This window comes from Scyliorhinus torazame, chromosome 1, assembly GCF_047496885.1.
Source record: "Scyliorhinus torazame isolate Kashiwa2021f chromosome 1, sScyTor2.1, whole genome shotgun sequence".
Taxonomy (NCBI): domain Eukaryota; kingdom Metazoa; phylum Chordata; class Chondrichthyes; order Carcharhiniformes; family Scyliorhinidae; genus Scyliorhinus; species Scyliorhinus torazame.
Window position 1 is genome coordinate 34,921,790 of NC_092707.1, and position 25,481 is coordinate 34,947,270.

The window sequence follows — 25,481 nt, forward strand, 5'->3', positions numbered from 1 at the left end:
GAGGGGACATGAGAAGTCTTTGGCAGGTAGGATCAAGGATAACCCTAAAGCTTTCTATAGATATGTCAGGAATAAAAGAATGACTAGGGTAAGAGTAGGGCCAGTCAAGGACAGTAGTGGGAAGTTGTGCTTGGAGTCTGAGGAGATAGAGAGGTGCTAAATGAATATTTTTCGTCAGTATTCACACAGGAAAAAGACAATGCTGTCGAGGAGAATACTGAGATTCAGGCTACTAGACTAGAAGGGCTTGAGGTTCATAAGGAGGAGGTGTTAGCAATTCTGGCAAGTGTGAAAATAGATAAGCCACCTGGGCCGGATGGGATTTATCCTAGGATTCTCTGGGAAGCTAGGGAGGAGATTGCTGAGCCTTTGGCCTTGATCTTTAAGTCATCTTTGTCTACAGGAATAGTGACAGAAGACTGGAGGATAGAAAATGTTGTCCCCTTGTTCAAGAAGGGGAGTAAAGATAACCCCGGTAACTATAGACCAGTGAGCCTTACTTCTGTTGTGGGCAAAATCTTGGAAAGGTTTATAAGAGATAGGATGTATAATCATCTGGAAAGGAATAATTTGATTAGAGATAGTCAACACGGTTTTGTGAAGGGTAGGTCATGCCTCACAAACCTTATAGAGTTCTTTGAGAAGGTGACCAAACAGGTGGATGAGGGTAAAGCAGTTGATGTGGTGTATATGGATTTCAGTAAAGCGTTTGATAAGGTTCCGCATGGTAGGCTACTGCAGAAAATACAGAGGCATGGGATTCAGGGTGATTTAGCAGTTTGGATCAGAAATTGGCTAGCTGGAAGAAGACAAAGGGTGGTGGTTGATGGGAAATGTTCAGACTGGAGTCCAGTTACTAGTGGTGTACCACAAGGATCTGTTTTGGGGCCACTGCTGTTTGTCATTTTTATAAATGACCTGAAGGAGGGCGTAGAAGGATGGGTGAGTAAATTTGCAGATGACACTAAAGTCGGTGGAGTTGTGGACAGTGCGGAAGGATGTCACAAGTTACAGAGGGACATAGATAAGCTGCAGCGCTGGGCTGAGAGGTGGCAAATGGAGTTTAATGCAGAAAAGTGTGAGGTGATTCATTTTGGAAGGAATAACAGGAAGACGGAGTACTGGGCTAATGGTAAGATTCTTAGCAGTGTGGATGAGCAGAGAGATCTCGGTGTCCATGTACATAGATCCCTGAAAGTTGCCACCCAGGTTGAGAGGGTTGTTAAGGAGGCGTACGGTGTGTTAGCTTTTTATTGGTAGAGGGATTGAGTTTAGGAGCCATGAGGTCATGTTGCAGCTATACAACACTCTGGTGCGGCCGCATTTGGTGCAATTCTGGTCGCCGCATTATAGGAAGGATGTGGAAGCGTTGGAAAGGGTGCAGAGGAGATTTACCAGAATGTTGCCTGGTATGGAGGGAAGATCTTATGAGGAAAGGCTGAGGGACTTGAGGCTGTTTTCGTTAGAGAGAAGGTTAAGAGGTGACGTAATTGAGGCATACAAGCTGATCAGAGGATTGGATAGGGTGGACAATGAGATCCTTTTTCCTCGGATGGTGATGTCTAGCACGAGGGGACATACCTTTAAATTGAGGGGAGATAGATATAAGACAGATGTCAGAGGTAGGTTCTTTACTCAGAGTAGTAAGGGTGTGGAATGCCCTGCCTGCAACAGTAGTGGACTCGCCAACACGAAGGACATTCAAATGGTCATTGGATAGACATATGGACAATAAGGGAATAGTGTAGATGGGCTTTAAGAGTGGTTTCACAGGTTGGCGCAACATCGAGGGCCGAAGGGCCTGCACTGCGCTGTAATGTTCTATGTTCTTTGTTCTATGATGTCAAGGTCAGGCATTCTCATCTCACCTCTGGGGTTCTGCTCTTTTGTTCATGCTTGAACCAATGCCAGAATGAAGTCACGAGCTGTTAGAACCCAAACTGAGCATAAGTGAGCAGATTATTGCTGAGTATGTGCTGCTTGATATCGCTTCCATTACTTGACTGCTAATTGAGAGTAGAGTGATTTGTCCTGTTCCTTGTGCACAAGACATACACCTGGGCAATTTAAATACCCGGATAGATGCAAGTGTTGCAGATGTACTGGAACAGCTTGGCGAATGGTATGACAGGATCTTAATATCATGTGGAGTGAATCAATTTGGCTCAAGGCTGACATGTGTTATGCGGAGGACCTCCAGAGGAGGCAGATATCGATCATCCATTTTAGCTCTTCTGGTTGAAGATTGTCGCGAATGTACTGATGTGCTGGGTTCCTCTATCAGTGAGGGTGGGGATATTTGTGGAGCCGCCTTCCTCCAGTGAGTTGTTTAATTGTCCACCACTCATGTCTGGATGTGGCAGGACGGTAGAGCTTAGGTCTGATCTGTGGTTGTGGAATTGCTCAGCTCTGCCTATTATTTGCTGCTTACGCTGTTTGGCATGCAAGTAGTCCTGTGTTGTAGCTTCACCAGGTTGGCACCTCATTTTTAGGTATGCCTTGTGTTGCTCCTGGCATGCCCTCCTGCACTCTTCATCGAACCAGGGTTGATCCCCTGGCTTGGTGGTAATGGTAGAGTGGGGGATATGCTAGGCCAGAATGTTAAGCTCAAGTAAAATTCTGCTGCTGATGGCTCACAGTGCCTCGTGGATGCCCAGTCTCGAGTTGCTCAATCTGTTTGGTCGATCCAATTTGGCATGGTGGTAGTGCCACACAACACACTGAAGTGTTGGTTCCTCAATGTGAGGATGTGACTTTGTCTCCACAAGGTCTGTGTGGTGGTCACCCCTACTGATACTGTCATGGACGATGTATCTGCGGCAGGTTAGTTGGTGAGGGTGAGGTCAAGTATGTTTTCCCCTCTTGTTGATTCCCTTACTACCTGACACAGTCCCAGTATAGCAGCTATGTTCTTTAGCAAAGAACAATACAGCATAGGAACAGGCCCTTCAGCCCTCCAAGCCTGTACCGGTCATGATACCAACCTTGGCCAAAACCCTCAGCACTTCCTTGTGCCATACCCTTCTATACCCATCCTATCCATGTATTTGTCAAGATGCCTTTTGAAGGCTGTTAATGTATCTGCTTCCACAACCTCCCCTGGCAACGCGTTCCAGGCATTCACCATCTGGGGGCTATGCCAGCTCAGTGTGGTACTACCGAGGCACTCTTGGTGATGGACATTGAAGCCCCCCACTCAAGAGTTAATTCTGTGTTCTTGTCACCCTCAGTGCTTCCCCCAATTGCATTCACCATGGAGGAGTATTGATTCCAGCTGACAGGGAGAACGAGACGTGGCAATCAGCCGATTTCCTTGACTACGTTTGACCTGGTGCTATGAGACTTCATGGGGTCCACATTCAATGTTCAGATAGACTGTATACCGCTGACTGGATGCCACTGTGCTGCCACCTCTGCTGCGTCCTGTCCCACTGGCATGAAGTGATCCAGAACGGTGATGTCTGGGACATCATCTGTAAGGTATGATGTCCGGCCGTTGCTTGACTAGTCTATGAACCAGTTTTCCCAATTTTGGCAGAGCCCAGGTGTTAAAAAGGAGGACTTTGCAGGATCGACGGCTGAGTGTGCCATTGTCATTTCCGGTTTTTGAGTCAATGCCGGGTGGTCCGTCTGATTCCATTCAACCTTGTTTTCTTTGGAACAGTTGAATACAACGGAGTGGCTTGCTCGGCCATTTCAGAGTCAATCATATTGCTGTGGGTCCAGAGTCATATGTAGGCCAGACCAAGTAAGGATAGCAGGCTTCCTTCCTTAAAGGACATTAGGGAACCAGATGTGTTTCATGATAATGTTTTCATGGTCTTTTAAAACCATATGTTTTATTGAACTTTAATTCCACCATCTGCTATAGTGGGATTCGAACCTGGGTCCCCAAAGCATTTCTCGGAGTCTCTGGATTACTAGTCCAGCAACAATACCACTGCGCTACCACCAACTTTAGTTGGCTGGCATAACAGAATTGGCAAGGAGAACAGGAACAAGGCTAGCAACTGATCAGCCTTCGTGGAGATTTAAATAGTAGAAAAATGAACAAAAGAAGTGGTACTAAGGACAGAGATTTGAAGCCCATTAGATTACAATTCCAGTTTGCAGACAGAAAACCAGAGATATGTATACCATCCTCAAGATGACATGCAGCAATTACTAAAGGTCCTTTGATAGCACCTCCTAAACCCTCTACTAGAAGAAGGGCAGCAGATGCATGGAAACAATTACCTACAAGTTCTATTCCAAGTCACAAATCTTGAAACACTGCATAGAACACCACTGCGACTATACCTTGGACTACAGCGGCTGAAAAAGGAGGCTCAGCCTCACCTTATTGAGAGCAACTCGGGATGGGGCATGGATGTTGGCCTTGACAGCAACGTCCATAACCCATGAACAAATACGCACATAACATACTGTGATTGCATTATAATGCACAATGGTTGGAACTGTACTCCATGATGATCAGGACTTAGTGGAATTATCCAAATGTATTTAATTCTTTACCTCTGGTTGGCCCGTGTGAACTCTAAATCCTCATTTGCAATCATTTCCAGGTCAGAGGGTGCTGACATACTGCGCAGGAAGACAGGTTGGCGAACAGTGTGAGAAATCACCTTGGTTTCCGAAGAAGATTTACAAGCTGGTAAAATAAGCAAGCATACGTCAGGAAGACAAATGTACACTAAATATTTCTGCATAGAATTATATCAATTTGTGAATTTTGTAATTGACACTTAGCTGGGGCAAGTTATCATGCACTTAACCATCTAAATCCATACTTTTACTGTTAAGCTTCCTACAGACCACCCAGCCACCATTTTATATCGCCAAATAGATTGCAAAATATAAACAGTACACATAAGTAGGCTAATTTGAAAGTGATCCTAACTGACAATGCACTTTTTTGCATCTAGTTGAAATATTTCATAACATTTACTGGCCAATACTATTCGCCTTTCATAATGCAGATTTTTCCACTTTGTCAAATGCAAAGAGTTAAAGTTGATTAAAAAAAACTGCAGTTCTTTATTATACAAGGGATCAGATATCCACCCAAAGTTATCTGAATTGTTTGCTGTATTCTCAAATGCATACAGTTATGAATTTTTCAAGTTCAAACTGCTTTGTACACTGCTAATACCAATATTACATTGATAACAATTGTTCAGTATATGATTGAGCTCTGAAGTAAAACACTGACAAGAACAGAAAAGATCTTCTTTTCCTTTCCACCTTCACCCTCTCAGGTCAGCATTAGTACCTGGTGTGTCAGCTGGGGTTCCTGAAATACTCCTGGTCAGACCAGACTGTGCTGCTATAGTAACGTGCAGCAACAGCTCAGCCCGATTCATCAAACTTTTCACCAAAGCTTTCATTTTTGCTAAAGTATGTGAAGGTTTCGGCCCCAAAGAGTTCACCTCCTGACTAAACTTTTCTCTGTAAAAAAGAACATTTTAATTAAAAATGGGTAAAAATAAACATCGCAAATAAATGTATTTTCTTTGAGATTTAGCAGCATGGATATCAGCACAGGCGGGTAGAGACAGTCAACAAACGGCCTTGTGTCAAATGGGTAATTTGTTCTAGTTACTTCTGCTTTTAAGGCAGTCCCTCGGAGTCAAGGGTGACTCCAGACTAAAAATGAGTTCTCAGGTGACTGAGGAATCCAATTGTGACCTACAGTCTCTTGTCACAGATGAGGCAGATGCTAGTTGAAGGAGTGGGTGGGTAAGATGCCCAGGTTGCCTGTGCTCTTTTCGCTGTCGATGCTTGGCTTTTGCTTGCTCTCGGCAATGAAACTGGAGGTGATCAGCTCCTTCCCAGCTGCTTTTCTTCCACTTTCGGCTAGGGATTCCAAGGTATCTGTGGGGATATTGTACTTTTTCAAGGAGACTTCGAGGGCGCCCTTGAAGCGTTTCCTTGACCCTCCTGGGGATGGTTTGCTGTGCTGAAGCTCTGATTAGAATGCTTGTTTTGGGAGACTCATGGTAGGCATGTGGAAGATGTGGACTATCCAAGAGAGCTAATCAAGCTTGGTGAATGCTTCAATTCTTGGGTTCTTGGCCTGAATGAGAACGGAGGTTGGTGCACCTATCCTGCCAATGGATATCCGGGAGCAGTACTGTGTGTTGGGGCAGGTTAGTAGAGGACTTTTGTCTTACAGCTGGTTAGTGTAAGGCACATGCTCTTGTACACCTCGGTGAAGGTGTTGACAATGGCTTGGGCCTTGGCTTTTTGAGCATGCGCAAACATGAGCATCGTTTGTACACTGTAGTTTGATGACAGAGCATAGGACAACCTTGACCATCAGGTGGCGGTTGAAGAGATTCCGGTTTGTTGGAAGCAGGGAGCTTGTTGAAGGGGATGGAGCATTGCGTCAAGGAAGATCGAGAAGGGCATGGTGGGATAACACAGCCTTTCTTGATCTCAGTCTGAACATGAACTAGGTCTCTCGTGGATCCGTTGATCAGGACCATGGTTTGCATGTCACCATGGAGCAGGAGGAGCACTGTGATGAACTTTCCATAATCTCTTGCAGTTGACTGTGTCGAAGACCTTTGAGGTCAACAATAAATAAATAAATAATCTCTATTGTCACAAGTAGGCTTACATTAACACCACCTAACCTTTTTGGACACTAAGGGGCAATTGAGCATGGCCAAACCACCTAATCTGCACATCTTTAGACTGTGGGAGGAAACCAGAGCACCCAGAGGAAACCCACACAGACCAGGAGGGAATGTGCAAACTCCACACAGCCACGCAAGGTCAGAACTGAACCCGTGTCCCTGCGAGGCAGCAGTGCTGACCACTGTGCCACCCTTCTTCCTCCTTAAAACAGATACCCTATGTGAAATCAATGAATGCCATGCAGGGATCAAATGTGGAACCCTTCTAGCATTCATGGTTCAACTACACAATGGAAAATTGATTCAGTGCTACTTTTGATTTAACAGTTTTTCTCAGAATAAGTCAGTGTGCTCATCTTTAGAATGGCGTATACGCCTATTGCAATGCATCAATAGGACACACGTTTTTCATCTTTTTTATGGCAGAATCGCCCTCATTTCAATTGACTCAATGCAATTTAACTCCAGTCATTGTTTTGTAATTAGTTTGTAAATTTGAGTCCAAGTGAAAGCTGAACCAACACAAATCTAACTGGGAAAGCTATGTGTACCACAAGCTGCCAAAATCACTGATGTCTCATAGTGCATAGTTCAGGAGGACATTTTCTTCCTAGTTATCTTGCCTCTGAAGGTACTCTGGCAGTCATTCAGTAGCTTGTTGGTTCAGCTTGCCCAAGTGGATACTGTTCACATGAATGCTCAAACAGTGAGACCTGCCAGGCCATTTAACTATATTAGGGACATTACATCCTAGTCTAATTCTCTGTTGCCTGCCTTTCACAAGAATGCACTTTTTAGCATGAGATGGGCAGGACGGTAGCACAGTGGTTAGATTCCCGGCTTGGGTCATTGTCTGTGCGGAGTCTGCACGTTCTCCCTGTGTCTACATGGGTTTCCTCCGTGTGCTCCAGTTTCCTCCCACAAGTCCCGAAAGATATGCTTCTTAGGTGAATTGGGCATTCTGAATACCCTCAGTGTACCCGATCAGGCGCCGGAGTAACGTCACTGCAGTGTTAACGTAAGCCTACTTGTGACACTGATAAAGATTATATTATGATTATACATTGGAAATCAATCAGGAGCAGGAACCCTGCCTGATTTTCTCCTATTAGTGCACTGGAGTAATGAGCAGAACTTTACAACCTCTACTTTCTCATTGTCCAAGATCGGTTTACACAGTATAGATTTAGACTTTAATCTCAGACTTCTGGTTTATAAAACCTAATACCTCACTCAGACTGTAATTTAAGGCACTGGACAAAGCTTTAAGCAAGAACAACAATTATCATCACAGCAGCTAATGTCATCATACCTTAATAAAAGGACCATGTTCTCCAAGTCATTTGAGTCAAACGGCATCTCTTTCAGGGAGCAGAGTAGCTCTAACTCTTTGATTTTACTCTGGAGAAAAATAATATTATTACAATTGTATTTTGGAATCAACTCACCAGGTTTTAACCGATGGGACTGTCTGATGTGTTACAAGCTAAACCCTTCACAAATTCAGAATCAAGAATACCTATTATAAAAGTTTCGTTTTTGCTGTACCTCATTCCAGAATGGGCCACAGAATTGAGGCTGACACTTCAGGGCAATACTAAAGGAATGATGCACCTGTCAGGGGTGCAGCATTCACATGAGATGATCAACAGAAATGATGAGGCGGACATAGGTTCCAGCATACTATTCAAAGAGCAAGGAGCTCATCTATTGTTCTGGCCAACATTACTACAACCAACACTAGAATCTTTTTTAGCTTGTTGCTCATCTCACTTGCTGCTCCTAAGAGAAAAGATGTACTGCCATATTTCTTGCTAAAGCAACAATAATGCTTCCAAATTAAAGCGACAATTTTCAGGGCAGCAGAAGCACCCCACATTAGACTCTGACCTGGTGTTATAAAAAATGCAAGTCCATTATTTTGTCACATTGACAAACACAAAACTAAATATCTAAGCCTTGCTTGCAATCGTTCGGCAAATCAAAAATTCATTGGACAATTATCTCATATCATAACGATGCATAGCTGTGAGCATAATCACATGCACTTCATGCAAAGGTATGATTTTAATCATATACAAGAGTTCCAGATTGTTTTGATCTTTCAGCATTCAGGAGCAGCACGGTAGCACAGTTGCTTCACAGCTCCAGGGTCCCAGGTCCGATTCCCGATTTGGGTCACTGATGTGCAGAGTCTGCACGTTCTCCCCATGTCTGCTTGGGTTTCCTCCGGGTGCTCCGGTTTCCTCCCACAGTCCAAAGATGTGCAGGTTAGGTGGATTGGCCATGCTAAATCGCCCATACTGGCCAAAAGGTTGGTTGGGGTTACTGGGATAGAATGGAGGCATGGGCTTAAGTAGGGTGCTCTTTACAAGGGCCGGTGCAGACTCGATGGTCCTTCTGCACTGCAAATTCTATGAGCTAGCTAAGTTGAGAAACTAATTTTGTTCTTAGTGCCTGGAGTTTTTGGCTTCCACATATTATGGGATATTAGGAAAGTGGCAGAACGGTCCAGCCAACAATCTCTCAGGGATAGACAGAAGTACTGCACATTGGACCATAAGACGTCCTTCACCTCTACAAAAATAAAAATATTGTAGATGCTGGAAATCTAAAATCAGAAAAAAAGTTGCTAGAAATACTCAGGTCAGGCAGCATTTATTGATTGTATCCTTTCTTCTCATCCATTGTTGAGATGAAAAGCAGTAATACAAGATCATAGAATCTACGGCATGGAGACAGGCCCTTCGGCCAAACTGGTCCATGCCAACTAAAAAGCCCATCTAAGCTAACCCCATTTGCCTGCTTTTAAAAGCAGACCAAGGCAGGCCAGCAGCACGGTTCAATTCCCGTACCAGCCTCCCCGAACAGGCGCCGGAGTAAAATGGAGAACAGCAAAGGCTGAAGGGAAATTCAGCCAACACAGGCAGAAACTAGCAGGTGCAAGTTACTGTGTATTAAACTCTGCAAAAGCCCAGACAGCATTGATACAAGCAGCCATCTGCATAATAATGTAGCAGCCATCTACATACTAATGAGCGATCCCCGGGAACAATCAAAACATTTGGGATAAACAAGGCCAAGCCAGACTCCTCGGCGCCAGCAGGAGCCAACACAAAAGAGGTTAACGGACACCTCAAGACCACCCATCGATCAGGGAACTGCTCCAGTATTGGAGAAATCGAACCAAGCAATTGGAACAAAGTCCAATCACTTGGAACCAGGTACAGGGTCCGCCCCGAAGGGCGGGAAGCCCCTGGGGACTATAAAGTTAAGCCCCCAAGTTCAAATCGTTCTTCTTGACCGGGTCACTCAGCAATGCGAACCAACCCTTGACAGTGACCGGTTCAGCTGCCGCCAAGAGCCCGTAAGTCTTAAGTCAATGCTCGCTACGAGATAGGCGCTCCTAGCTACCAGTCCATACCAACTTCGAATCCCGCACTCAGAACCCGAACGAAAGGCCATTTGTTCCCCTGAGCTGGTGGGCCAGTCCGAAGCTAAGCATAGGCCTGTTAGTTGTAGAAGTAGCTTAGAAGTAGAATTTATGCATGAGTAGCGATTTACTGTGTATAATAAATGTGCTTGGATTTGAATCTTACTAATTGGTGTATTGAGTTATTGATCATTACTTGAACCTCGTGGCGGTATCATAAAGATACCTGGTGACTCGAGAGCAAAGGTTATAAAACAGAGCCAATTGAACCAACCAAACGTTAGCAACAGTGGCGACTAGGAGCTTTTCACAGTAACTTCATTTGAAGCCTACATGTGACTATAAGTGATTTTCATTTCATTTCATTTCCATGTATCTGTCCAATGCCTTTTAAATGTTGTCAATGTCCCTACCTCAATCACTTCCTCCGGCAGCTCATTCCACATACGTACCACCCTCTGTGTAAAGAAAATTGCTCCAAAAGGTTCCCATTAATTCTTTCCCCTCTTAATTTAAACCTATGCCCTCTCGTTCTCAATTCCCCAACCCTGGGATAAAGGCTGAGTGCATTCACCCTCTCATGATCTTATACACCTCTATAAGGTCACTCCTCAGTCTCATATGCTCCAAAGAAAAAAGTCCTAACCTATCCAATTGCTCCCTATAATTCCTGGCAACATCCTTGTAAATCTCTTCTACAGTCTCTCCAGTTTAATAACATCTTTTCTATATCAAGGTGACCAAAACTAAACACAATACTCCAGGTGTGGCCTCACCAACGTCCTGTACAACTGCAGCATAAACTTCCCAACTTCTATACTCAATGCCCTGACTGAAGGCCAGAATGCCAAACGCCTTCTTCACCGCTCTGTCTACCTGTGACTCTATCTTTAGAGAACCTTACACCTGAACTCCAAGGTCCCTCTGTTCTACTATACTCCCTAAGGTCCTACCATTCACCGTGAAAAGTCCTACCTTGATTTGGCTTTCCAAAATACAACACCTCACACTTATCTGTATTGAACGCCATTTGCCATTTCTCAGCCCACTTCCCCAGCTGATCAAGATCCTGCTGCAATTTTTGATAACCTTCCAACAATCAGGTTATTCATTGTCTATAATACCACCTATTTTAGTGTCATCTGCAAACTTACTGATCATGCCTTGTACATGCTCATCCAAATCGTTGATACAGATCATAGAATTTAGAGTGAAGGAGGCCATTCGGCCCATCGAGTCTGCACCAGCCCTTGGAAAAAGCATCCTAATTAAGTCCATGCCTCCAGCCGATCCCCGTAACCCAGTAACGCCACCTAACTTTTGGACACTTAGGAGCAATTTAGTATGGCCAATCCACCCAAATTGCACATCATTGGACTGTGGAAGGAAGCCGGAGCACCCGGAGAAACGCCACGCAGACACTGGGTGAAGCTGTAAACTCCACACAGACAAGCAACCCGAGGCCGGATATGGACCCGGGACCCTGGAGCTGTGATGCAGCAGTGCTAACCACTGTGCCACATGCCGCCCCAAATAGCAGTGGGTCCAGCACTGACCCCTGAGACACACCACTAGTCACAGGCCTCCAGTCCGGCAAGTATCCTTCCACCATTACCCTCTGCTTCCTACCATCAAGCCAATTGTATATCCAATTATCCAGCTGCCCCTGGATTCCATGTGATCTAACCTTCCAGAGCAACCTACCATGTGTAACTTTCTCAAAGGCCTTACTGAAGTCCATATAGACCCCGCCTACCGCCCTGCCCACATCAACCTTTCTGGCCACTTCATCAAAGAACGTTAACAAATTTGTAAGGCATGATCTCCAATGCAAAGCTGTGCTGACTACTAATCAAACACTGTCTTTCCAAATGCCTCTGTATCATCCCTCAGAATCCTCGCACAGATGTTATGCTTACTAGTCAATAATTCCCAGGTTTTTCTTTGCAGCCCTTCTTAAATAAGGGCACATTTGCTACCCTCCAGTCTCTGCTACCTCACCCGTGGCCAATGATGATGCAAATATCTCAGCCAGGGCTCCCGCAATTTCTTCTCTAGCCTCATGCAGTGTACTTTGATATACCTGGTCAGGGCCAGGAGATTTATTCATATATTTTAATACGTCCATCACCTCTTTTACTGTAATGCGAACTGTCCCCAGTATATCGCCAGTTTTCAAGTCTTCATGTCTTTCTCCACAGAGGAGAAACCTCGCCCATCTCCTGCGGTTCCACACGTGTCCAAATTGCTCCTCGAGGGGTTCTATTCTCTCTCTAGTTATTCTTTTTCCTTTAATATACTTAAAGAATCCCTTTGGATTCACCTTAATTCTCTCAGCCAAAGCTACCTCACGCCCCCTTTTTGCTCTCCTAATTTCCTTGAGTAAACTCCTGTATCCCCAAGGAATTCCTCGATTCCAGCTGCTTGTACCTGACCCATGCATCCTTTATTTCCCTGGTCAAAACCTCAATATGTTTTGTCATCCAGGGTTCCCTTCTCCAGCCAGCCTTACCCTTCACCTTAACAGGAACATATAGATTCTGAACTCTAGGAACTTCACTTTTAAAGGCCTCCCACTTGCCGGAGGTCCCTTCTCCCTCAAACAACTAACTACAATCAACCCTTGCAAACGCCTGTCTAATTCCATCAAAATTGTTCTTGCCCTACTTTAGAACTTGCACCTGTGGACCAATTTTGTCCTTTTCCATAACTATTTTAAAATGAATAGAATTATGGTCACTGGTCCCAAAGTGGCCTCCCACTTCACCTCACTCACTTGCCCTGCCCTATTTCCCAAGAGTAGGTCAAGTTTTGCCCTTTCTTGAGTGGGACCCCACAAACAACCTGAGGAAACTTTCCTGAACACACTTAACAAATTCCACCCCATCTAACCATTAACACTATGACAATCCCAGTCTATGTAAGGAAAATTAAAATCCTCTACTATGACAACCCAATTACTCCTGCAAGTCTCCCCAAACGCCTTGCAAATTTGTTCCTCTGATGTTTGGGGTTAACTGTCCCTTGACAACAGCTCCTCCACAAATCAAACTAAATTTCACACATACATTGATGGTCAATGTGTTGAATCCAGTTCCTTACACTTCCAACCATGATCTTAGAGGACAAAGTCAAGTGGTTTAGGTTCTACATTATGATAAAAGATTAATTTAATCATTTTTACATTCAAATGCTAACCTCATTGAAGTGATAGTCATGGAAAAATGGCAGATTGTTTTCCAGTTTTCCTTGCTGCCCATCTTCCATTTCATTCTGCCATTTCTGCTCAAGCTCTGCTACACTCTATGGGATAACAAAACATTGGTAAAGCTAATGTAGGATCATCTGAAAGGACACGAAGATATGAGAAAACATCAAAGATATCTAGATGTGTGTTTAACAGCAGAAATTAGAGGTTTGTACAATCTGTTGGAAAATAGTTGGCTACTCAGCTAGACCTAGTCACAAGTTATCAAAGAGAAGCACCGAAAAGAGATTCTGTACTTCCTTCCTACACTGGAAGTTTATTTAAAGAGAGATAATTGAAGAATTAACTCAATTTAGTACATTCGCAGACATCTCCCAACAGCTGGCAACAAAGACCTGAGGGGTGGCCGACTGGCCATCCTGTGAAGGAATCATGACCGAATTATTTTTGTAAAGAGCAGAATGGGAATGCATAAAAAATAATAAACACATCATTTTCAGTTGACACATTGACAAAAATGACACATTTTACAGTCAAATCAAGGATTTCAGGATAAATCAGGTTTTAATTAAGCAAATACAATTTCCAACAGCTAATATATTCCCATTATTGAAAACTGTAAAATACTCTGAAGAAAATTGCATTGAATCTTAACAATAATTTTTTGCATTATACAGAAAATATATTTTTATTTTCACATATTCTTGTTATAATTCATCAATTTAGGATGCCTTCAGGGAACCAATAAAAATTCTTATCCACCAAATCGAATACCTCTAGATGTTCCATCACAGTCCCCCTTCTCAAAAGCAGCCATGTTCAAATTTTACATGCCCCCTCCCCACCCATCTAAGACAGGCGTTTCAAGGTTCCCTTCTGTCCTCATCTTTACCTGAAGTTGTCGCTCCATGGCATTCAGCTTTTTGAATGTTTCTCCCATTATTTTACACAGCAGGTCATATTCTTCCACATGCTCTTCTCGATACTGGAAATTAATCAGTGACTGCAGCGCATCAATCAGATTCAAATGTTTGATTACGCAGGACACCACCATTTCTTCCATCACATCAGGTTGAATCACTTCCCTACAATCGAGGTACAAAAAAGCATCATTAAGGAGTGAGTGGCCAATTTTCACTTTAAAAACCGTACTATGAGAATAATTTGATAATTTAACAGTTGAATATTCCGTGAATAACCTTATCCTCACACTGTAAAAGCCAACTCCGCATCAAGCATTATTTTGTCACACGCAGAGCATATCTTGTTGCAATCTACTGCACTCTGATCTTGAATGGCTTAGACATGTAGGGCACTTTGGTAGCACTGTTGCTTCACAACTTCAGGGTCCCAGGTTCGATTCCGGCTTGGGTCACGCCTGTGCGGAGTCTGCACGTTCTCCCTGTGTCTGTGTGGGGTTCCTCCGGGTGCTCCGGTTTCCTCCCACAAGTCCCGAAAGAAATGCTGTTAGGTAACTTGGACATTCCGAATTCTCCCTGTGTACCCAAACAGTCACCGGAATGTGGCAACTAGTGACTTTTCACAGTAACTTCATTGCAGTGTTAATGTAAGCCTACTTGTGACAATAAAGATTATTATGAAGGACCATTTGCACAGGGGTCAGCTGGCACCCATGGAACTATACCACAAATGTCAGTGCCCCACCACCTACCAAAGGGAATGAGAAAACATCAAAAAATGCAAAAGAACATTTGTACCTTACAAGGCAAAAATACTGATATTCAAGGGATCACACTCACTTAATACTTGGTCTGAACTGAGGCCTTGCTCTTCCAGATATTTCCCTGAGTTTTCCCATTATTCCAGGAGGCAGACGAATTCTTGGCAAATCAAAGTAGTGCCCAGCTACCGGAGGAGGGGGTGCAAGTGCATCACAAGGATATGTGAACTCCCGGTCTTCCTCTATAGTTAGCGGCAGAGGAGAGGGGCTTGGAGTCAAAGCAGGAGACAAGGCACCATTAGCTTCAACCTGCCACTGGCATCTGTCAGCAAGAGATTTCAGAGACATATAGATTTAATTCCAGCTCAGAAATTGCACAATTTCATTTTTCACTTTGCAAGAGAATGTATGTTCAAATTGAGCAATGGCGTGCTGGAGATGGAATGATTACAATGTAAGTCATCAGATACTTTTTCTGTTACAAGGAATAAATGACAATATCCATTGGCCCACATTATTGACTGAAATGTGACCTTAGACACAAAGTAATCAAAGGTAGCCTGCCCAAATGAACAAACCAGTTTTCAATCAAACTGTACTTGGCCAACAGTAACTGCAAACCTCTCCAACGAATAGAGGCATAACACACAAATCATACATTTCAGGCAGTGGCTGCAAATCAGATTTACTGAGTGAAGTAGCAAATATATAAATCACATTGGCTTACTAAAACTACAAAATATCTAACCGTGAAGGCTTTCCATTGGGGCCAGTTGTTTCTACCTCCTTCAAATCATTCCAAAAGGGTTTATATACGTCCGTGCATACTTCCTGTGGTGATGTGCATCAATGTAAATGCATGTAGGCTAGCTAGACAGTAGAGGGAGCACCAGAAACATCACACACACACACACTCAGCCAATAGATCGTTAGATAGGAGACGATCAATAGACATTCACGATACACAAGGAGGGTGACACGACCACAGGGGGGCATTACACCAACCCATATATAAAAGGACACCACACACATGATCTGCCTCTTTCCAGTGGAGACAGTCAGTGAGTACAGACACAGGGTTGATTCAATATTAGACCCACCACGTGGATTGCAGCAGCTGGTTAGTCAGTCTGGGTAGCTATAGTAGGATTAGCAGTAGTGTCGAACCCAAGTAACAGAAGTGTAAATAGTTTAATAAACGTGTTGAAGTTATCTCCATGTCTGGACCTTCCTTTGTCAAGTGCACCATAAGGAAGCTGCTTATGTTACACCTACAACATAACAAATCACTTCCCTCAAAATATAATCCAAGAAAAGTAATTTGAATTGCATTATTCTCTGGCCCAGATAATTTGTACTTTCCATTGGGGCCAGTTGTTTCAAGACATGTGTCAACCAATTTTAAGTGTTCAGCACTCCCATGCAGAATATAATTACTCAATAAGCTAAAAGAAGTTTTAGAAGCTTAAAGAAATAATAAGCTAAAAGAACATTGACAAAAAGTCATCCAGACTCAAAACATTAGCTCCGTTCTCTCTCCACAGATGCTGTCAGACCTATTGGCTGTCCAACATTTTCTGTTTCTGTTTCAGATTCCAGCATCCACAGTAGATTGCTTTTAAGCTAAAAGTAGCACTGCTTTACAACAAAAGGTTGTTATCCTGTAGTCTGCACAGGAATGTTAAGTCAGTGCAGAACAGAAGACAAAACAGTACTGTTGGTCATACATCCAAGAAACTGACTTGAGACCACACAAGTTCATTTCCACATTGGACCCTTACAGGCATCCATTTGAAGAAGCTCTCATTCGATTCTCAGCATCCTAAAAGGCCATCTTATTTTCCGATCAGCAATATTCATTCTTTGATAGGAGTACTGACGAGTAATATTGGAGGAACAGAATTCAGATCATCAGAAAGTGCTTAACTCAATATGCCATTTGGCGCACTTGTTTAAATAACACTTCACTATCACTTGCGCCTTAAAAAGGTTTTCTAATACAAGTCAGCTTCAGTATGAAGATGCTGCTTTTCAATAGCCCAGTAACTGAAACACTGGAGTACTAAAAACCCAATTTACAAATCAATCAGGCAGCACAATAATTTCACACATTCCAAAATATGGAGAATAATCAAACAACTTGCCTCTGTAACAGTTTTGATCTGAGCAATTGGTGACATGCTTCCTCCTCTTTAGTTGTTTCAGGTCCATTGTAAAGGATCCGTAGCATAGAACAGGCTAATACAGAGAGACCCAATGCAAGATCAGCAAGGAAGGGCAGACCCCCCGAAACATCCTCTGAAGATTCCTGCAGCAAAATAAATAGTGTGCAAAAGCAAATTGCCAAAAGCAGCACAAATGGGTACAGCTGGGTCAGTATTTACTACTTTACCGCTTATCGTTTGCAAGTGCTATATTCTGTAGTAACGAGGACCAGGAAAGAAGGGTCTTCGAGGTATTAACATAATCAAATATTAAGCATCTTCTAAAGGTTTAATTTTAAGAGGCAAGTCATGGCAGGAGAACTCCAAGCCATGGTCTGCTCCTCATGCTCCAGGTGGGAAGCCAGGCACATTTCCAGCGCCTGGGATCGACATGGGTGCTGGAAGTGTCTCTAGTTGCAGCTCCTATGAGATCGTGGGGAGTATTGTGGATTGCACGCACAGAGAGGTGGTCACACTGCTGGTTAAGACTCCACAGGCAGAAAGGGAATGGGTGATCACCAGGCAGAGTGACTAGGCAGTCTGTGCAGGAATCTCCTGTGCCTTTCCCCTGAATTTATTACTTTGGATTCTGTTGAAGGGAAAAGCAGCTGCAGCCCGTTATACTATGGTTGGCTCTGCTGCACAGAGGAGGAGTTAAAAATGTTGGAATGCAAGTTATAGAGGATTCAATTGTAAGAGGAATAGATAGGTATTTATGTGGCCGCAAATAAGACTCCAGGATGGTATGCTGCATCCTTGGGGCTAGGGGCAAGGATGTCTTGGAGCAGGCTTACGGCGGGCGGGAGGCAGCCGCACACTGGAGGGCTCCCGCTCGGGAATAGAAATTTCAGGGTTTAACGCCCAGTCCCAGGGGCAATGGAGGCTGAAAAAGCTGTAAGAGGGCACAGGGAAGAAAAATGTCCAAGCTTGGGAAAAAAACGGCCGTGAAAAAGCGGGTTAATGAAAGTCCGCCGGTGAGTGGAAAAGTCAGCGCAGGAACTGTAAGGAAAGCGGAGGCTGGAGCACCAGGGGAGGCCGCACCGCTCACAGCAGAAGAAATGACCAAGGTAATGGTTGTGGAACTTTTACCTTTGTGAAAACAGTTCACAAAGCACATGGAAGCGATGAAGGAGGAGATGGGGGCGGTATTGAAAGCGCTGGTGGAGGAGGCGATTGCCCTGATGAGGGCAGCGGTATCAAGCGCAGCGGCGTAGGTGCGGGAGAAAGTGAGACACTGAAGGAAGTGGAAGAGGTAGTATCGCAGCACAGTGATCAACTCACCTCGATGGGGAAGGAGTTGCAGAAGGTGACAGAGACCAACAAGGGTCTGCGAGCCAAAATGGAAGACCTGGAAAACAGATCCAGCGGCAGAATCTGAGGACTGTGGGTCTGCCCGAAGGGGTGGAAGGCCCAAGGCCGACGGAGTATTTTGCCATGATGTTGGCGCAGCTATTGGGGGAGGGGGACGATCCCTCTCGATACAAACTGGATCGGGCTCATCGGTCGTGGAGGCCTATACCAAAGGCGAGTGAGCCGGCAAGAGTAGTAACTGTGTGTTTCCGTAGGTACAGCGTGAAGGAGAAGGTCCTGTGCTGGGCAAAGCAGAAGCGGGTGGTGCAGTGGGCTGGAGCTGGTATACGCATATACCAGGAATTTACGGTGGAGCTGGCAAGGAGGCGGGCTGTCTTCAGCCGGGTGAAGAAGGTACTGTACATCAGCAAGGTACAGTGCGGCATAGTATATCGAGCTAAGTTGAGGGTGACCTACAAATCCAAGGACTTTTATTTTGGGACGGCGGAAGAGTTTGCGAAGGCAGAAGGACTGTGGCAGAATTGAAAAACAAGACTGAGAGCGGATCGTGTATCGATGTAGCTTCATGTAATTTTATTTTTTCACTGCATGTTGGTGTATGTACTAAATGAGTCGACGCTGTATATTTGGACAAGGGAAGAGTTGGGACTTTAATTTGCAATGATGGTTCTTTGGGGCTTGGGTGTGTATGCTGGGGTTGTGCGCTAAAGGGGATTTCTTGGTTTTCCTGGGACTGGGCAAGGGGGAAGGAGACCCGGGCGGGGGCCTCCATGCTGGCCAGTTTAAGCCGGCCAGTGAATGGGAGTGCGCCATTGGGGTCTGATAGAACAGGTTTCGGTGAGTCTAGCTGGGGTGAAAGGTTGGGGGAAGGAACAGAGGTTGGGGGGAGGAGTTTACACGAGGAAGTGGAGGGGAGGACTCTGGGGCGGGGTGTCTACAATTCATGGGCGCCATTAACGGTACTCTTTCGGGGATTGGATGGCATTGAATATTGGGAGGGGGGGGTGGACTATATATGTCAACGGTGACCAGGGGCGGTTCCGGATTTCTTTTTTTCCTTTTTTTCCTCCTTGGGAGGTTCAGTTTTATTTGATGCTTATATTGTCAGATAGGCCATTGTTTGGGGGTTGGTGGGAGGATGGGATCGCTGTTGTTGGTAGGGGGATTGGCATTGTATCCGTTACCGTTTACTGTTTGTTGGTATGGTGTAAATCCTGAAGAAAATGTGAAAATGGAGAATAAAAATATATATATATTTTTTTTAAAAAGGATGTCTTGGAGCAGTTGCAGGACATTCTGGAGTGGGGAGGATGAACAGCTAGTGATTGTGGTACACATCAGTACCAACAATGTAGCTAAAAAGGGAATAAAGTCCTAAAAGCAGAATATAAGGAGTTAGGAAGAATGTTGAGAAATTTGGACTTCAAACGGTACTGATCTCAGGATTACCCTCATTGCCATGTGCTAGTCAAGAGTAGAAATAGCAGGAGACATTGGATGAATAAGTAGGTGGAAAGATGGTGCAAGGAGGGAGGTTTCAGATTCCTGCGACATTGGGACCGGCTCTGGGGGCAGGTGGGACCAGTGCAAACTGGGCAGGTTTCACCTGTGCAGTACCAGGATGATGTCCTAGGGAGAGTGCTTCCTAGTGTGGCTGGGGAGGGTTTAAACTACTTTGGCAGGAGGATAGGAATCCAAGCAGGGTGAGAAGGGAAAGAGAAACAAGGACTGTACAGTGGCACAGTGGTCAGCATTGCTGCCTCACAGCACCAGGGGCCAGGGTTCAATTCTAGTCTCGGGTAACTGTGTGGAGTTTGCACTTTCTCCCAGTGTGTGTGTGGATTTCCTCCGGGTGCTCCAGTTCCTCCCACAGTTCAAAGACGGGCAGGTTAGATGGATTGGCGAGGCTAAATTGCCCCATCATGTCCAAAAGGTTAAGTGGGGTTACTGGGTTATAGGGATAGGGTGGAGGCTCTTTCGAAGGGCCGGTGCAGATTCTATGAGCTGAATGGCCACCTTCTACACTGTAAATTCTATGAATTGTAATAAAACAGTAAAATGCAAAAACAGTAGCCAAGGTAATCTAGGGTGAGAGGCAAATAGGGCCACATTACTAAGAAAAGTTAGGATAATTAAAAAATTGTAAAAAGACAAATCTAAAATCTTAATGCATGGAATTACTTTATTCGGAACGACCTTATTCGGAATGCATGGAACATTCCGAATAAGATAGATAAACTGTTGGCCCGGTAAATGGATGTGATCCTATAGTATGTAGATAGGCCAACGAGAGGCGAGGCCATTTTGGATTTGGTACTGCGTAATGAACCAGGACAGGTGTTAGATTTGGTGGTAGGTGAGCACTTTGGTGATAGTGACCACAATTCGATTACATTTACTTTAGTGATGGAAAGGGACAGGGAGATACCGCAGGGCAAGAGTTATATCTGGGGGAAAGGCAATTATGATGCGATGAGGCAAGACTAAGGATTCATCGGATGGAGAGGAAAACTGCAGGGGATGGGCACAATGGAAATGTGGAGCTTGTTCAAGGAACAGCTACTGTGTGTCCTTGATAAGTATGTACCTATCAGGCAGGGAGGAAGTGGTCGAGCAAGGGAACCGTGGTTTACTAAAGCAGTCGAAACACTTGTCAAGAGGAAGAAGGAGGTTTATGCAAAGATGAGACATGAAGGTTCGGTTAGGGCGCTCGAGAGTTACAAGTTAGCTAGGAAGGACCTAAAGAGAGAGCTAAGAGGAGCCAGGAGGGGACATGAGAAGTCTTTGGCAGGTAGGATCAGGGATAACCCTAAAGCTTTCTATAGATATGTCAGGAATAAAAGAATGGCTAGGATAAGAGTAGGGCCAGTCAAGGACAGTAGCGGGAAGTTGTGCGTGGCGTCCGAGGAGATAGGAGAGGTGCTCATGAATATTTTTTGTCAGTATTCACACAGGAAAAAGATAATGTTGTCGAGGAGAATACTGAGATTCAGGCTACTAGACTAGAAGGGCTTGAGGTTCATAAGGAGGAGGTATTAGCAATTCTGGAAAGTGTGAAAATAGATAAGTCCCCTGGGCCGGATGGGATTTATCCTAGGATTCTCTGGGAAGCTAGGGAGGAGATTGCTGAGCCTTTGGCTTTGATCTTTAAGTCATCTTTGTCTACAGGAATAGTGCCAGATGACTGGAGGATAGCAAACATTGTCCCCTTGTTCAAGAAGGGAAGTAGAGACAACCCCGGTAACTATAGACCAGTGAGCCTGACTTCTGTTGTGGGTAAAATCTTGGAAAGGTTTATAAGAGATAGGATGTATAATCATCTGGAAAGGAATGATTTGATTAGAGATAGTCAACACGGTTTTGTGAAGGGTAGGTTGTGCCTCACAAACCTTATTGAGTTCTTTGAGAAGGTGACCAAACAGGTGAATGAGGGTAAAGCAGTTGATGTGGTGTATATGGATTTCAGTAAAGCATTTGATAAGGTTCCCCACGATAGGCTACTGCAGAAAATACGGAGGCATGGGATTCAGGGTGATTTAGCAGTTTGGATCAGAAATTGGCTAGCTGGAAGAAGACAAAGGGTGGTGGTTGGTGGGAAATGTTCAGACTGGAGTCCAGTTACTAGTGGTGTACCACAAGGATCTGCTTTGGGGCCACTGCTGTTTGTAATTTTTATAAATGACCTGGAGGAGGGCATAGAAGGATGGGTGAGTAAATTTCCAGATGACACTAAAGTCGGTGGAGTTGTGGACAGTGCGGAAAGATGTTACAAGTTACAGAGGGACATAGATAAGCTGCAGCGCTGGGCTGAGAGTTGGCAAATGGAGTTTAATGCAGAAAAGTGTGAGGTGATTCATTTTGGAAGGAATAACAGGAAGACAGAGTACTGGGCTAATGGTAAGATTTTTGGCAGTGTGGATGAGCAGAGAGATCTCGGTGTCCATGTACATAGATCCCTGAAAGTTGCCACCCAGGTTGAGAGGGTTGTTAAGAAGGTGTACGGTGTGTTAGCTTTTATTGGTAGAGGGATTGAGTTTCGGAGCCATGAGGTCATGTTGCAGCTGGACAAAACTCTGGTGCGGCCGCATTTGGAGTATTGCGTGCAATTCTGGTCGCCAAATTATAGGAAGGATGTGGAAGCATTGGAAAGGGTGCAGAGGAGATTTACCAGAATGTTGCCTGGTATGGAGAGAAGATCTTATGAGGAAAGGCTGAGGGACCTGAGGCTATTTTCGTTAGAGAGAAGGTTAAGAGGTGACTTAATTGAGGCATACAAGATGATCAGAGCATTGGATAGGGTGGACAGTGAGAGCCTTTTTCCTCGGATGGTGATGTCGAGCACGAGGGGACATAGCTTTACATTGAGGGGAGATAGATATCGGTCAGATGTCACAGGTAGGTTCTTTATTCAGAGTGTAGTAAGGGCGTGGAATGCCCTGCCTGCAAAAGTAGCGGACTCACCAACACTAAGGGCATTCAAATGGTCATTGGATAGACATATGGATGATAAGGGAACAGTGTAGATGGGCTTTAGAGTGGTTTCACAGGTCGGCGCAACATCGAGGGCCGAAGGGCCTGTACTGCGCTGTAATGTTCTATAGCCGTAATGGTTAACTGGGAACTTAACATTCAGGGAGATTTTACCTTTCGGAAGTACAGGAGGGAAGGAAAAGGAGGTGGGGTAGTACTGTTAATAAGAGATGAAATGAGGTCAATTGTGAGAGACGATTTAGACTCGGATGGTGGAGGTAAAAAACAGCAAGGGATAGAAGACATTTGCAAGAGTAGTGTATAGATTCCCAAACAGTAGCCACACTGTAGGAAAGGTTATAAGTTAACAAATAATTGGAGCATGTAAAAAGAATAGAGCAATAATTATGGGTGACTTTAATTCATGTTTATTGGGTTAATCAAGTTGGTAAAGGTAGCAACCACAATGAATTCATAGAGTTCATTAGGGATAGATTTCTAGAGCAATTGATCATGGAACCAACCAGGGAACAGGCTATCTTGGATGGTTAATGAGGCAGGTTTAATAAATGACCCCAGAGTAAAAAATCCAACAGAAGTAGTGATCATAACATGATAGAATTTAGTATTCTGTTTGAGAGTGAGAAACTTGGGTTGGAAACAACTGTGTTGAACTTAAATAAAGGGAATTACATTGAAATGAGGATAGAGTTAGCTAAAGTAGACTGGGCTGATAAATTAGTGGGAAATACAGTAAATAAGCAGTGGCAGACATTTAAGCAGATAATTCATGACTCTCAACAAAAATATACCCCAGTAAGGAAGAAAGATTCAAAGAGAGGGATAAACCAACCATGGCTAACTAAAGAGGTTAAGGAGACTAATAAGTTGAAAGAAAAAGCATATAAGGAGGCAAAAGTCAGTTAGAGCCCCAAAGGTTGTGGAAAATTCAGAATCCAGCAAAAGAGGACTAAAAACATAATAAAATGTGAGAAAATAAACAAGGGCAAACTAGCGAGGAATATAAAAACTGACAGTAAGAGCTTATTTAAATATATAATAAGGAAGAGAGGGGTCAAAGTGAACATAGATAGGCCCTTTAGAAAATGAATCTGGGGAGATAGTTATGGGGAACAAGGAAATGGCAGAGGAGTTAAACAGATAATTTGTATCAGTCTTTACAGTGGAAGATACTTAGAACATCCCATTAATACTAAAGAATGCAGGGGAGCCATTAAATACCATCACTAGCGAAGTAGTATTAGACAAACTAATGGGGCTAAAGGCAGACAAGTCCCCTGGCCCTGATGATCTGTATCCTGGGATCCTAAAATAAGTAGCTACAGAGATAGTGGATGAAGTGGTTGTAATTTTCCAAAAGTCCTTGGATTCTGCAGTACTGAAAAACTGCCAATGTGACACCCCTATTCAAAACACGAGGCAAAAAGCGGATAACTATAGGCTAATTAGCCTCGTTGAAAAAATTCTAGAATCAATTATTAAGGAAGAAACAGCAGCACATTTGAAAAAAATCATCATCTAATCAAGCAGAGTCAGCATGGCTTTCATGAAAGGAAAATTGTGTCTAACTAATTTATTTGAGTTTTTTGAGGAAGTCACAGCCAGAGGCGATAGAGGGGAACCAGTTGGTGTGTTGTATATGAACTTCCAAAAGGCGTGTGATAAGGTACCTCACAAAAGGTTAAGTCATAAGTCCATGGTATTTAGTGCGGTCTGGATAGAGAATTGGCGAAGGGGCAGGAAACAGCGAGTGGGGATAAGGGGTTCTTTTTCAGGTTGGCGACCTATAACCAGTGGGGTTCCACAGGAATCAGTGCTGGGGGTATTTGTGCGTGAAACATAGAAAGCTAGCACAGGTGCAGCAGTTAATCAGGAAGGCTAATGGAACATTGGCCCTTATTTCAAGGGGGTTGGAGTAGGGAAGTCTTGCTGCAACTGTTCAAGGTACGAGTGAGACCACATCTGGGGTACTGAGTGCAGTTTTGGTCCCCAGAGTTAATGAAAGATATTATTTCATTGGTGGTTGTTCGGAGAAGATTTACTAGGATGATCCCCGGTATGGAGGGATTGTCTTATGAACAAAGGTTAAACAGGTTGGGACTCTATTCATTGAAATTTAGAAGAATGAGAGGTGATCTCATTGAAACATAAAGGGCTTGAGGGGGTAAATGCTGAGAGGCTGTTTCCCCTCATGGGAGAATCTAGGACCAAAGAGTATAATCTCAGAATGGGTGCCAATTTAAGACTGAGGTGAAGAGGAATTTCTTCTCTCAGAATGTTGAGAGTCTTTGGAACTCCTTGTCACAGAGAGCTGTGGGGGAAGAGTCGTTGCGTATATTTAAGGCTGAAATAGACAGATTATTGATTAGTAAGGGAATCAAGGGGAAAGGGCATGTGAGGAATGTCGGATCAGCTGTGATCCCATTGAACGGCGGAGCAGGCTCAAGGGACCAAATGGCCTACGCCTGTTCCTATTTCTTCTGGTCTTAGAACGCAAAGTTAAACTTATGAC

The 25,481-nt window shown here is 44.1% G+C and overlaps 1 protein-coding gene across 1 annotated transcript in view; it reads right to left on the reverse strand.

Moving 5' to 3' along the window:
* LOC140397295 (probable E3 ubiquitin-protein ligase HECTD4) overlaps positions 1-25,481 on the reverse strand; it is a 561,188-nt gene that overhangs the window by 209,378 nt on the left and 326,329 nt on the right. Inside the window, 7 exon segments of the mRNA XM_072486148.1 lie at positions 4,516-4,651; positions 5,273-5,448; positions 7,954-8,042; positions 13,273-13,377; positions 14,175-14,367; positions 15,043-15,285; positions 17,108-17,271. Coding sequence (XP_072342249.1) covers positions 4,516-4,651; positions 5,273-5,448; positions 7,954-8,042; positions 13,273-13,377; positions 14,175-14,367; positions 15,043-15,285; positions 17,108-17,271 — 1,106 coding nt within the window.